At 34.9% G+C, this 15,823-nt stretch overlaps 1 protein-coding gene across 4 annotated transcripts in view; it reads right to left on the bottom strand.

Annotated features, from left to right (window-relative positions):
- The window catches only part of LOC106469588 (probable 18S rRNA (guanine-N(7))-methyltransferase), a 43,798-nt gene that overhangs the window by 3,753 nt on the left and 24,222 nt on the right, over nucleotides 1-15,823 (bottom strand). For all 4 annotated transcript variants that reach the window (XM_013930090.2, XM_022398164.1, XM_022398162.1 and 1 more), the window contains 4 exons: nucleotides 12,028-12,110; nucleotides 11,042-11,138; nucleotides 3,373-3,469; nucleotides 2,611-2,661 (listed from right to left, as the gene is read on the bottom strand). In XM_013930090.2, the coding sequence (XP_013785544.1) occupies nucleotides 2,611-2,661; nucleotides 3,373-3,469; nucleotides 11,042-11,138; nucleotides 12,028-12,110 (328 nt within the window). The remainder of the gene's footprint in view (nucleotides 1-2,610; nucleotides 2,662-3,372; nucleotides 3,470-11,041; nucleotides 11,139-12,027; nucleotides 12,111-15,823) is intronic.

Below are 15,823 nucleotides of genomic sequence, written 5' to 3' on the forward strand. Positions count from 1 at the left end.
TTTCTATTGTCTTGTTGTAGTAGTAATAAGTTACTAATAACTTTAAAGGTAAAAGTAAAAAAAAATAAAAAAGAAGACGAATAAATACATACATACTATATATATATATATATATATATATATATATATATATATATTTCTTCATGCCAAAACAGGATTTTGCAAATTGCTAATTTACTTGTGTGAGAGTGGGGCAGTGATGTACCTGCTTCACATCACTACATACTTAATGTGAAGTGATATATACTATAAGTTCCTATAATACTTTAATTACAACAATGTATCATAATACTATCAGTATTAACCATGATTGTATTTGGGATTTTCCAAGTGACATTAAAAACATGTTTATATGTTTTAAAATGTCTACACCAGCTAAATGGCCAGTATATCATTCAAATTTACTTAGTAAAGACAAAAAATACAAGGATACCTTTGATCAATTGATATAAAAACCAGGAGGACAGAGACTACTAAATATAACTTACAAGTTGCACTGAAAAGTTTTTTTTTTATAAACATAAAATAAATTGTTACAACTTACTTCTAAAATTGAAAAATAAAACCATAATTTTACAGACCTTTATACACTGCATGTAGGCATTACAGTAATATACATAAATATATAACCTCTGGTCTGCAAGTAATATTTTCATATTTAGAAGGTTGGATTCATTACATGTTTAACCTTAAGTTTTTGCTGTGTGAGAATACCTTTAATCTGTAATACAAAGAACAGAAAGAAATCTGTTTCATGTCTATCTTACATTTCATATACATAAAACTAAATTACAACAGTGTGTGCATGTTAGTCCTAGGTGAAATCTTAGTTTAACCCTCTCTGTAAAAGCACCCTTTACGCCATGAGGTTTTGAGTGACTTACATTCAAAATTTTATTAAACTACTTTTTGTTTACATTATACCAATTAGTATAGCATACAATTGTAGCTAATAATCCATATTTTAATGGTATAAGTTTTTAAGTTCTAAATTTTATAAGGCAATATTAAAAAAAAATCCTAAATTTCATCTAGTGTGAGAAATAAGACATGTTTTTTCTCTAGCCATCCCCTCCTCTGCAATTTATTCATCACCCCTCCATTAAGTATGCAATTTATTGTAAATTACTGATTATCAAATTGTCATTACTCAAACAATGCATTTTAATAGTCTTCAATCTTGTTTGGTTACAGATCCATCAAACAGAAAATCAGATTCCTCTTGCCACACCCACCTGTCGCATCCTCTCTTTCAGGATTTGTTAATAGTTTTCTCTTACATTTAATACTAAATCATTTATAACCAATAGAAAACAAGGTTTTCATCTATCAAATGACATATTACATTGTTTTCTGAACAGAGAATTGTCAATTTCTCTTGTAGAACATGCTTTGTACCCACGGGAATCACGTCGATGAACTTATTCAATTGTTAATGGCTCTTGTCACATAGTTAGAAAGCCAGAAAAATAGTCATTGTTAGGTGACATTGTCTGTTTTTTGCATAAGATTATTCTATGTTCTTTGGTACATTATTTGATTAAATAAAAATTATTTAGTGCATTATTACCATTAGTATAAAAACGTAGGGTTAAGTGTCATCAACAGTTTACAAAAAAAAAGAAAAAAGGTCCAGGTAAGTATGTTATTTCTTGTTTTTCATGTGTATTCTTTATTCATTATTATAAAAGTAACTAAACTGTAAAATAAGGAATTTCTTTAGGTTAGTTAAGGTTAGATTAAGTAAAATAAATAATAACAATATAATAAAAAACTATCACAAAGCACGTACACAAACAGCTCCGAATAGCTTATAAGTAATGTAATTCGATAGCATAACGCGAGCCCCATGTCCCTCAAGTGACTTACAACTTATAATGGCACAAACAGTAGTTAGACATGGTTCAAAGAGCAATAAAACAATAAAACTTAAGTATAAATAGTTGTAAATTGTTACAAATTTAAAGTTACTTGGGATAAACAAATGTAGTTTCATGTTACAATTTAAAGTCATTATAGAGAGAAAAAAGGGTAATTTAGATTTATTTCGATTTTTTATGGTGGTGACAAGGTAGGTCAAATTGACCAACCTTGTATAGAGTTATGGTAGAGAAAATAACAGATAAAATATAAAGTTTTATTGAAAACAAATACTTGAAATATATTTAGGAGGTTTTAGAGATTACACAAATGAAATTTGAGATTTTGGGGACAAAGAATAGTATTTTTAACCATAACATGAAAATTACTTTGCACTCGGACTGGTAACGAAACACACTCAATATATTCACAAACAAATCTTTAGTAAAAAATACTTCATTAAAAAATCTGATTTTTTGTGTACTTTATTAAAAGTCTACCAAATTTTGTGAAGATACACATACAGTATTAAAAGTTATAGTATAAATACTTAATAAGTGCAAATGTGTATACTGACTTGGTATTTTATACCAATCCTGTTGTAAAAGGGTTAATAGCACACTAGTTAAATCTGGCTGACAGTCCTCCTGAACTGCCACAATATAAAAAATGTTCAATATCAATACTTCAAGTATCATCATGATGTTATATTGCAAAATACATAATCCAACTCTCAAAATTTTTTCTTACTTGTTCACTGTTCTCTGGATAGAACTGGAAAACAGCTCGACTTCCTCGGCTCTGAAACGTAGAAAAAATATCTTTTTCTTTACGAAAAATAAAAATTACAAAATACTTATTTTTTCAAGTCTATCATTAACAGTTTCAAACAATTTCAATTACATTTTTCCACCCTAAGAGAGCAAAATATTAGCATATACTGTACTCTTAAGCAAAATTATGAACCATAAAATAAATATATACTTTAAACAAATTATCATTTTCAAAATATAGATACTGAAACTTGTAACTTGTTTAGCAGAAGGTTTAGTCAAAGAAGATTACTTGATTGGAGATTTCAGTGGATTGCATCTGTCTTAAAAGTTTTGGATGACAATATTTCACCTACACAACTTAGTAAATTTCATCTGATGAAGATCTGCACCAGTAGTTTGAAATGTCTCCCAAAATTTCTAAGGCAGATGCAATCCACAGAAATCTCTCGCCAAATTATCAATTTTTCAGGAACAACTAGCATATGGTAATGTTTTTCATATTCCAAACACCTAAAGAAAACAGTATTTCACCAAATGAAAAAATGTCATACTTTATCTTGCATATCTACATTAAGTACTTAATTTAAAAAAAATTTTAACTTAAATTATTTAATGTTAAAATTTGTGATCATGACATCATATAAACCATGCAAATAATCTTTACAATAAATCATTTTATAATGTCTAATACTGAATAATTTCCACTTAACCTTTTAAATCAATAAAATAAACTTACCAAACAGCTATACAGAGTTGAAAAAAACTTGAAGAGACGCTTAGGTGGGCTATGAGATGTTTTGTCAGCATTACAAAGCCACTGCAAAGCTGAAATACTGAAACAATATCATACTTTAGTTTAATAAAGATAAATAACTTTATCAGAAATTGTATTACTTAAATTATCAACAATCATAAGTTAATGCTACTTTTGTTTTTAATTATCCCATGAAGAGAAACCACCTATTAAATGAAACAAAACAAATCAGGTTCTTAGCTTTTGAATAACATATTCTGACCTTTAATAACTAATATTAAGTAGCACAATTTAAGTTTACAATAGATGAGAAAAGTTTTTGTTTTATTATTCAGTAATTTACCTCTTAAAAATACAAAGTTTATATAACCACTGTTATATCTGTATATATTTTTTCTAAAAACCTACATGTCATCTGCTAAAACCAGGTTGAATGTCATGGAGCACCATTGTTCTTTTCTTTCCACCATTCTAACACAGTTACTATATGATGTTCCCATCCAATCTTTGATGTTATCCATCCACATGTTTCTTGGTTTGCCTCTTCCTCTTTTTCCATTCATTTTTCTTTCTAGCAACAGTCTTTATATTCCATTTCTTCTAATTATATGATCAAAGACCTCACATTTTCTTTTCTCAGTAATTGATAATAGTGTTCCTTTAGTTTTCATCATTTCTCATACTTGTTAATTTGTTTTATGTTTTGTCCAAGATATTTTCATTATCTCCTATAAATCCACATTTCAAATTCCTTATTCTTTTTACCAATCATTTTAGATATTGTCCACGTTTCAGCACCATATAGTAGGGTTGACTACACATAGCATTTGACTAGTTTCATCCGTGTTGTTATGTTAATGTTTCTTGATGTTAATATTTTTGAAATGTTGTTAAATTAACTCTAGGCTATTTCTATTTTTCTTTGAATTCCAACTTTGCTCTTACCATCTTCAGTGCTCATGCGTCCTATTGTTCAATTCATGTTCTCTCTATAGTTAGATTGATTTTAGGTACATCTTGATTCTCAGTTATTACCATTGATTTGGTCTTTTTAGTATTCAGCTCCATTCCATAGTCTTTTCCTTTTTCATTTACTAACTCTTGTAGATCTGATACACTTAGAGTTAGTAGTGCTGTGTCATCTGCATATCTTAGATTGTTGATATTAATTCCACCAATCACTACTCCCTTTATATGTTCTATTTCTCTAAATATTCTTTCTGTGTATAGTTTGAATAAACTAGACGATAATACACATCCTTGTCTTACGCCTTTCTTGATCTTAAACTCTGGTGTTATTCCCTGTTATATTCTTACTACTGCTGTTTGTTCCCAATATATCATTGTGATGATCTGGAGATCTTTCTCATCAATTACTATTTCCCATAAGCATTCTTTCATCTTTAAGTGTTGTACCCTATCAAAAGCCTTAGTGTAATCTATGAAGCATATGTATACATTTTGTTGGACCTCTAAGGCATGTTCACAGATTAAAAATACCTTCCCTTGTGCCACATCCTGGTCTGAACCCACTCTGCAAGTTGCTTACTTTTTGGTCTATTTTGGTTGCTATTTGTTGCTGTATTACTTTCAGGAGTAGTTTGGTGATACGACTCATTAGAGTGATTTTTCTGAAGTTTGTACAGTTCTGTGCTTTGGTTTTTTCGGTAGTGGAACAAATATATATTGTTTCATTTTGGTTGGTATGTATCCAGTGTTATATATTACATTACAAAGGTCAGTTATAATATCAAGGTTAGATTATGATCAGAGCTGACACCAGCTCCTGGGTATGTCTTTACTAATTTCACATTGTTGTGAAATCTTTAATTTATCAGTATCTAATCTATTTAATTTCTTGTGATGGTAGTTATCAGATTATTTTGTTGGCAGAATTGTATTAGCCTTTCTCCTAATTCATTCTTATATATCCGAGCCTAAATTTTCCAACTATGTTGGAAAAAACTTCTCTTCCAACTTTTGCATTTAGATCTCCCATAATGCATATTACATCACCTGCTTTAACATATTTCATAGCCTTCTGTATTTATTCATAAAATTGTGCAATTTCATCATTATCACGATCTTGTGTGGGTGCATATACTTGTATTATGTTGATGTTAAATGGTTTTCTTTGTAGTTTTATCATGATTACTCTTCCTGATATAGCCCCAAAACTAATCATTGCTTTAGCTACACACTTCTTTAGTATGATGCCTACTCCATTCTTATGTCCTTCTCCACCTGAATACACTATGATGTGATCTTCCTTGATGATCTTTCCACTTTCAATCCATATGGTTTTCACTAGTCCTAGTACATCTAGGTTCATATTATTCATTTTTTGTATTTCATTGTCCAATTTGCCATCTTGAAAAAGAGTTCTTATATTCCAGGTTCCAAAGCATAAGAGCCTATCCCCGGTTTTCAGATCAACATTATGGGTGGGATGGGTGGAAATTGCACATGACAAACTGAGCACTAGCACAGAAGCAGTCAGCAAGCCAAGAAGTGTAGTGTGACTAGGGTGCTTTCAGAATATATGCCATGTGTATGACCTTGAATCAACTGGACAGAGAGAAGAAGGTGATGAACCCATCCTGCTGCAGGTGGAGGGCACATCAGTTGTTTGAGGGGTTACTCTCAGTACACAGACAATGCCACCAATGCCCTACTTTTCACTGTATTGTGCTGTAGATATTTAGTGAGGAACTCCCCAAAGCCCATCACTCCAGTGGCTGGGAACTGGTAAGGGGCAAGGGTCTCCCATGATCTTCTTGAAGAAGGGGGGGGGGAGAATTCACATTTGGGAGACCTGAATACCCAGATCCCCATCAGATCTTTTACTGGAGACCATGAAACCCTATTTTTAAAAGTTTCCTGGTGCCAGTTTATTTCATGATACTCCATGAAAAGTATGGTCTGGATCAAGCAATTGAGTAATTCTTATACCATGAAGATACCTCTAATGGTCTTGTCTCAACAGTAGGCAAAAGCAGAGCCAAGGCAGATGAGTTGAGCACTTTCTGTTACCCCTGGCCTGATGCAGATTTTGGGAAATAAGCATACCATGGGAGGCAACACCAGCCATCTGGCTGGATACTATAACAGGGAAGAAAATGTACTTATCCTTCTCAAAGACAGTGTGTAGATTGAAGAACAGCAACTGGAAGGAGTGGAAATTCTGCCAGAGATGAAAAAAATCAAGACGATTCCGATAATGGGAGACAAATGTTTGCAGAGTTGTCCACATGCCTGGCTCTGAAAAAGCTGGAAGCATCAATATTCAGGAAAGAATACACCAACCAGAGCAGCTGACAAACCCATCCTGTAAGGGTAGAAGGCGAGATGCCCCTGGACAAAGAGGGGTCCTAAGGTAGAAACAAACAGTGATGGGAACCCCAGAAAGGAGATGTACATTTCAAGTAACACAGAAATAGCCCATACAGAAAACAATCTGGGTCCAAACAAGCACAGAGAGGAGAAAACAAAGGGAGTGAGACAAAAGAGAAAGACCGATTACCTTCTTGAGTAGTCAAAGTATTAGGAAGAAAGGCCTGGTCAGGATAGAGAAGTAAATAAATGTGGTGAATAAAAGAGTGCAGTAAGCATCAATATGGCACTTGCATCCAAACAATGACAACCAGAGACAAGGACGAAAAGGAAAGGAGTCTTTGGAGAAAAATAGTATAAAGAGCATGAAGCCAGTGGTTTGAATGGAGCACATGTAAGAGCATATAAAATCACACGAGACAAGTGATGACCCTAACACAGGATATGGAAAGATGGGAAGAAGAACAAGGCTCAGAAGCTGGAATGGGAAGAGGATATATGAATTCAGCAGGCCTAGGAGCAGAAACAGAAGGGTGAGGTTGAGAAAGACAAGAAACCAAAGTAGACAATGAAGATTGATGCTGAGCCACCTTGACTTGGGTCTCCAGTGACTCAGGAACACCTCTGAAGATCTCCAGATAAAGAAAAGAAGCCAACTAAGATCACAGAGAGAAGCATACATTAGCTAGGAGAGCACCTCACCTGAACAGCAGAGGAATCATGTGAAGTGGGATAGAGTGGAAGAAGTATGGGCCAATGTGGTGAAAAGAAGAGAACAAACCCCCAGAGGTCGATGAATTGCCTCAGAAATAAGGTGAAGTGATGACAGGTAATGCAGGAAGGTGACAAAGAGACAAAATCGTGAAAATTCGGCACTAGAAAGGGAAATAGAAGTTGAGAGATCCACCCCAAGCATGTACATACAATTCAAAGACTGGGAATCAAGGAATTGAAATGAAGAATGGCTGTAAGCCAGGACAAAAGAGTCAAGTAGACAAGGAGGACAAGACATATTAGTACAGATGCACAGCTGTTGGAGAAACGAGTCTGCATGGACCACAATATCAGGCAAAGGAGGAAAAAATAAAAGAGGTCTGAAGTATGGATTTCATGTAGTAAAGCACAAGAGGAATCGAAAGACAAAGAGGGAAAAAAAGAAAAAGGGAACATACATGCAAAATCATGTCAAGGAAGAGATTAGAAAGGTGAGGATTTTCCTCCGTAGAAAAAGCTAAGCTTAGAGCTAACCTGGAGGGGGAAAATGACCAGTCAAAATCATCATCATCCTGGTTATGTTCAAACTGTGGAGAAGGAATGTCAGCCAAAAGGACAGGAGGAGGAGGTCCAGCATGTATGAAGGAACCCACAACACATCTACAAACGAAAGTAACGTCCTCCACAGACAACAAACCTCCAGTGGCTATAGTAGATACAGGTCCTGTGTTAGAAACATTGTCACTATCATGGAGCAAAGTGGAAGTTACTGTCACTTGGGAATTCATAAATATGGGTAAGTACCACGTTTTCTTTTCTAAGTGAAATTAAAGAAACCATGCTGGTTATGTAAAACATTAACACTAAACCGGGTAAACTTAAACAAAAATTAACTTGGTTGTAAACAACCACAAATCTCAAGTAATTGATTAAAAATTTTGGAACACGTCCATTCTGGACAATGCTGAGGAAAAGAATGAAGTTAATTCAGGCACAAGTGCTTTGGGGGAGCTACTGAGCAAGGAGGTTGTATTGTCACATGATGATGACATCAAGCACTAGCACAGTTCATGTTAAACACATTTTTTAGGTGGAAGGTAGCTCAAGGCTAGTGGCATGCAAGGCTCATAGGCAGACATAAAAAGGAATCAAACTTCTGTGTGAGAAGGTAAAGTATTATCTTGGAATTTATGACTACATGTAGTAAAGTTGCAAAGTGTTTATGTTAAACTCAATCTGTGCTATCTCATTAAAATAAAACAGAAAGTAAACTTTTCTTCTTTGTTAAGAATTTGGCAGTCTAAAATTAATATGAAATGGGTTAAAATATCTAATAAATTTCTATTGCAGAATGCAGGATGATTGTGCAGTGTGTGACAGCTTTGAATATTAGAAGAAATGATATTAATAAAACTGAAGTTCAAAGAAGTAAATATTAATCACTATTTTTTAGAAATTATCTTATGATTAAAACAGCTTTACAAAGGTAACTAAAAAAACATTCAGAGACTGCAACCCTGCCCCCCAAATTTTTTAAATATTTGCAGTAACCAACCTAAAATATAAATCGAACAATTTATAAAAAAAGATAGGTCTAGGTGCCAATATCTTCCTTCTATCTCAATTTACTAAAATAATATTATAATGAAAGTGGCTATTCTTCAGTTTGTTTTATTGAATGTTGCATAAAAATGCACAAAAATTACCTGAGCAAGCCATCCCTAACTTTTAAATGATAAATTAAAGTGAAAACGGCTAGTCAACAATACTCTCGTCAGGCTGAACAGTGGGATTTGACAACCACTTTTATAATGTATGGAGCATGATAGCTTTTATGGCAGTAACAGGACACAAATTATGGAACCTCAATCTGGCACATCAACCACTTGGCTGCACACAGCCCACCCTTCAGTGTAACAGTGACTACATTTACCATCAGTTAATTAACTGATCCTTAGGGAGACACTCAATCTTTACCAAAATTTGATCACAATTAAATTAAAATTTTTCGAATTATAATGTTCACACAAACACACAAGAATGAAAACAATACCTCTGCTGTTTTAAATATATAATGTGGATAAATTAATCATGAAAACAAAAACTCAGGCTTTACTAGCAAGTATTCATTTCTCTTAGAGTTACCTTCAAGCAATAAACATAAAACTAAATTGCACAAGCTTATATAAACACGGTGTCCAACAATTTTGGAAGCACTTTTCAAAAATAATACCAGGAAAACCATTTAACATAGAGACACATGGTTTGTTGCACATGCAAGAATAATGTTTAAAGATTTTTTACAGCATGCAATCACCATAGTTCAACACGTGCACCACAAATTACATGTAAAATGTCCAGTCTGTACCCAATCTCTTGCCAAATGTTTTGCAACATTTCAGGAGTAACCTTTGCAAATATTTCTTAGATATGTTGACACAATTCGTCCAGACTTGTAACAGTACAAATGGGCAGTCTCCTGCTGGAATGACACATTAGGTTGCAATGTCTTCAACTGTTGCGAAACAAAATTCTGTAGAATGTTAAGGTATATGTTTCCTATAATAGTTGCATTACCTCTACAAAAAGGAACAGACCAAAGACAGTGTTATGGGTGAATGCTGTCCTAATGTTTACTTTTGAACTGTCTCTCACAGGTTCATATGTTAGAAAAAACAAAAAACTTTATACATACTCTTGTACGTGAAACAAACCATGTATTTCTAGATAGACTTTGAAATATGAAATTTATGTTCTTATTCATTACATGCAAAACCATTAAAACAATAAGTAATTAACTCTCTCTCACTACAGGCTCAGTCCCAGGGACTGACCTTGTAACCATTTTGTGCTTGTTATAGTTTTCATACTATAATTTTTAATACAGTATGTATACCTTCACAAAAGTTTGCAGATTATCAGTAAAAATTACAAAGATTTTGTACACAAAATATCAGTTTTTTTTTATTACGTTTTAAGCTTTTTAAAGTAATCAGGCTTACTAACTAAACTATATTTTCATTTTCATTTACCCTTTCCTTCCAAGATTAGATACAAAAGAAATAATCTTGAGAACTTCCCACCTTCAAGAAGATGAGAAAATCATGTGGAGAAAATTCTGAGCTTTTAATTGGTTATAAAGCCATGAAAGAGTGAATAGGGCATAAGTAAGGAAGTATTTCCAAAAATGGAAGAGGTGGGCAGGGCCACTGTGTTTGATTTGCTAAATATAGTGATATATCAGTAAATATAAAAGATAGAAGGTTCTTATTTTATATTCTAGCTTGTCAATATTGGTAATTTAAGTTTCTAATTTGTAGACTTTGTAATTGGACATCTAATATGAACCAAAGTTACATTCAGCATACCATGTAACACCATGTAGGTGTTTTTTTTTAATATTTACTTATAAATTAAGAAATTAACTGCTTTATAATATTAACATTTTAATTATAATCTACAATTTGATACCAAACTTACTGGCATAAATTCATAAAATAGTAGTTCAATAAAATTTTAAATGTAAATCTACAAATGTGATGACATGCCCTTTGACCCCTGACCATAGGAAGACCTGCAGTGATAGAGTTAATAAATTTTTTACCTGATAGCACCATCAAATGATCCAGCTCTAAAACACATTCCTTGGCCCATATCTCCAAGCATCATGTCACCTTCTACTTCTCTTTCTAACGCCACACCTGGAAAATCAGAATATATCTGATTCATAACTCTAATAATTCCATTTAGTTTTGTAATTTTCAGACTTACTTGTCAATGTATATTTTATTATCAGCACAACCATTTACACAAAATTACATAACTTCTGTCACAGATCAAGCTAAAACTACATGCAAATATATATTTTGTCTTTGACATCCTGGAAAGATATCAATTTCTGTAACTATCTAATAAATAAAAATGTACTATTTTCACATATTTTTTGGAATTCAAAATTCTGTCAGTAAACAAAAGAAAGACTCTTTAAACTGGGGTAAAATAGTTTGAAACTGTAAATATTTTGCAAAACATTTTTGAAGTTTAATTTATTTGAACAAATTTTAGAGATATAAAATTTTAAGTTATCAAAAATATATAATTTGGGAAAATAAAAACTACTCACTACATCTATAAAAATGTATGATAAATGATACTAAACCTTGTAAAGAGCTGTAAATTAGAATTAATACAAAGGGAAATTTAAGTGAAGTAAGTATTCTTAATTTTTTGGAAAAAGTTGAGATTTAATAAAAAATATTACATGATTGATGAGTAAATTTTTTGTACTTTACTTCAATAGAACATATTATATTGTACAATCTATGATTACTGGAAAAGTGGCATGTAAATGTTACATTTTAAAGTATATAAAAGTGAAAGAGTTTAATACATAATTATCAACACTTTTTTTATAATGGATTTTCTAAATATCTTACGCAACAGGGGAGTAGACTGCAAAGAAATTCATGGTTAAATTTACATTATTTTTTATTATTTTTCAAAATCAAAATTTGTAATACTTGTAATGGAGAAATTACTTAAGTAAATACAAAACTGTTATGCACAGCAAAAATCAAATTGAAAACTCACTCAGCATGGCAGAACTTATGTCCACACCAATCCAAAAGTGACCAGACTCTTCTAATGTTTGACCGCTAAGCCCAGAACCACAACTATATATATATAGTAAAATATATATATATAGATATATTCATACACACATAAGAAATGTAAAATATCAACTAACCCTCTCTAACCCATTATTTTATTTCTCACAACAGTACTCAATTACTCGATATATCACCTACTGAATCAGAGGCATCACTAGGTGCTTATAAGATTTGGGGCTCAGGCCCACAGGTACAGGAATTTTCAGTGTTTCAGTATGATATCGATCATGGCTTTTAATTCTGATATTTCAAGACACCAACTGGGGATTCAGGGCACTGTCAAATAGAATTGGGAAAATGGCCTGTTGTGCTAATGCCTAGCAATGCCTCTGCTCTGAATATATACATACAAACATACATTTATCAGTGTAAAACAAACATTTCTGGAAGTTATACTTTTCCTTATAGAAAATGTATTTCCGATAGGTACTTTCCTCCGCTCACAAGATTAGCTTTTCTCATTTTGTGCTGCTCTCGTGCAAATCATCTTGCATCATCTCTCCACCAATAGGAGAGCACTACTATCACATGATGCATACAACTACCGAACAATCACTTCAAAGTTTGGCAGAAGATGCGAACACTGGAAGATCGTGGGGAGGACGGGCGAGAAGTGTGAGTGGAGGGAAGTACCCATCAGAAATACATTTTCATTTAGGAAAATTATAACTTCTGATAAGGTATTCTCCCTCTTCTCACAAAATTAGCTTGAATCCTACATTGAAATGGAGGAAGGAACAGTGCGAGAGAAGCATCTGGAGTACATCCTTGACATGAGAGGAACAGATCAGATGATCTGAGGAGGGGCTCCACACCACATCTGAGCCAGTTATCTCTTTGCTAGGAACATCGACATGATCAGGAGGACCAGACATGGCAGAACATGAAGGGTGCACATCAGTGTGAGAGAGGATAGTTTAACAATGAGACCTTATACAGAATCACTCCATCCTGCAATGGAAAGTGGGCAAGTGAGGAGGTGTCCCATGGTGTAGAGTGGCAAGGGCACGACGAACCATACTCGGTAAGTCAACTACATACAAAACCTCACTCGCTGGGTACCGACATTCTCATGAAGGTAGAATGAGGATCATACTGTCCAAGAACTCTCAGGGTAGACTAATGTCAGGGATCTGGGAGTGTGTCATCCAGAATCCAAGGGAGTCCATCACATGCACTCAACCACCGTGACCATGAAACCAGCCCAAAACAACCCCAGGTTGGTAACAACCATATCATCAAACGAGGGAAGACCCAGGACAGAAGTGGAAACAGGCCACGTAGACCTTCTGCAACCCACAACACAGAGGACAAGTAAGGAGAGGAAGATGGACAACCTGAAACCTGTGTGAGGACTTATGTGATTGGTTCACTCGATTTCCAAAACCTCGCTTGCTGGGTTGTGACATCCATGCGAGTGTTGGAGGAGGGCACCCAATTTGAAGGGTGAACTGCATTTGGGCATCTCAACTCCAGGAATTAGTTACTCATCTGGAAGATCTTGCAACTCCCTCTAAACCGGCAGAACACCACCACCCTACTCTGAACTCAATGGTTTAAGCCATCATCGTGGAACCCATCCAGCAGGTTGCCTCCATGATCAACCACCCCAGTGGCTTGGAACTGGTAAGTGGTAAGGACTCTCATACTCCACTGGAAAAAAGGGGGAAAAAGTGCAGTGGAGAATCCAGAGGGACTCCAACACCCAAGACAGTGCAATGAGTGATCACAAAACCCTATTTTTAAAAGCAGACAACACTGATTTATTCAATCTAGGCATGACAGGGATGGGCAGCAATCCCCTTCTGCTTTCCCCATGCCATCCATGGGTGGTACAGTCTGAAACAGGCATTTTATGACACCATTATCATGAGGAACTTACACTCTAGTGATCTTTTGAAACACCCAATCTCGTGGGTGAGCATACATAGCCATGGAAAATGCATAGAATCAACATGGCTTACAGTGTAGATTTCATAGCAAGATATCTGCAAATGGTTATAGCCATCTATGTGGAACCCAATCTGAGTACAGACAGAAAACCTGGTCAGGATCCACTCGCCTCAGAGAAAAGAAAGCATTAGTAAAGACTTACCTTGTGTCATAGCCACACCAAAGTCTGTAGAATAGCCACGAATAGCAAGCAATACCCTGAGGAAGCAGAAACAGCAATGTGCTGTAGGTAGTGGGAGATGAACGTGTACAGAGTCAGCCACATGCCTGATCGTAGAATCTCCTCCAATGGCTGAGGAAGATGAGAGACAAGGTTGAAGGTAAGGTGATAGATTTTATATAAGCCACCACGGTAGAATTGCTGGAATGGATCATAACCAGCCAGCAGCTGGCAAGAGAATGAAAATGATCCAAAGCCCAATGAACAGCCAGGAGTTCAAGAACACTGATGTGAAGAGAACTCTCCTCCACAGAACAATAACCCAAAACCTCCTGGTGATCCACCCAGGCACTCCAGCCCTGAACAGAGAGAGAAAGGGAATAACGTATCCCTCCAAGAGAACTCTGTGAACCCAGACATTGGTGAGAAAAGGTTCCTACCAATCAACGAAATTCATGAGACAAGACCCCACTGGGCCCTAACCAACCACGTAGTCACTGGTACTGTTGTTGGAAGATCGTGAATCATCAAGTAAATCATCGAACCATGTCACAGCAGGAGAGTGGGAAAAAAAGAGGTTAGGAAGGGAAGGTCAGAAGACAGGAACTGGTGCTGCACTCTGCCCCGAATGCAACAAACAATCTACCAAGTTAGTAAGGATAGAATGTTGATAGGCTGAGGTCACCCGTGACTCCAAAGACTCAGGAACTGAGTCAAACACATAACGCCGTAAAAATGGTGCCATTTGGAAACAGATGCCAGGCACAAAACATCACATTCCTGATAGATAAAGTCTGAAAAGACTGATGACGGATGAGCTGAATCATCTGGTAGTGTACTGGAAGGTACAGCAAACTCCATGAGGACAAAGAATCAAAATTGTCGTCAGCCTGGCACAGCTCAAAAAGCTCAGGAGGAAGTGGGGCAGAAGGAGGCAAGAGAGGTTGGCTCCTATACTGCTCAATCCCCCGGTGAGTGAGCGACAATATATCCCTTGAGGGAAGAGCCCATACCTGTGGCTGTAAATACGGCATCAGATGCTGGCAAAGTATCCAAAGTGGTAACTGTAACTTCAGAATTCATAAGCAGCAAACATAAAATATTAACTCCACAACTGTGAATTGTAGTAAATAAAGAAAAATATAAAAAATTAAAAATAAACCACTACAAGGAGTCACATACATCACGTGATAGTAGTGTTTTTCCATTGATGGAGAGGTGACACATGATGATTTGCATGAGAGATGTATTGGAACTTTGGATTTCAACAGAGGGATGATGAAGGCTTGTGGCATGAATTTCTGAAAAGGTTCAAATACAGAAGGCAGCACAACGGAGAAAAGCTAATTTTGTGTGAAGAGGGAGAGTACCTTATCGAAAATATGTTTTTGTTTAATTTATTTCCTTCATATTATCATTACTTTATTTCTTTTTGACATGCTTCTAATCAAAAAGTGTTTATTCCTTGTGACTGGTGCTTTAGTAATGTCTTCAGGATTATTTACATACAGCTATAGTGTTGTAATAAAGACATTCTCCCCATGTATCACATCACTGAATACTTTAGTTAATGCATGTTATTTAGTTTATGCTTGTTTAATAT

The sequence above is a fragment of the Limulus polyphemus genome, unplaced genomic scaffold, assembly GCF_000517525.1.
Source record: "Limulus polyphemus unplaced genomic scaffold, Limulus_polyphemus-2.1.2 Scaffold3561, whole genome shotgun sequence".
Classification (NCBI taxonomy): Eukaryota; Metazoa; Arthropoda; class Merostomata; order Xiphosura; family Limulidae; genus Limulus; species Limulus polyphemus.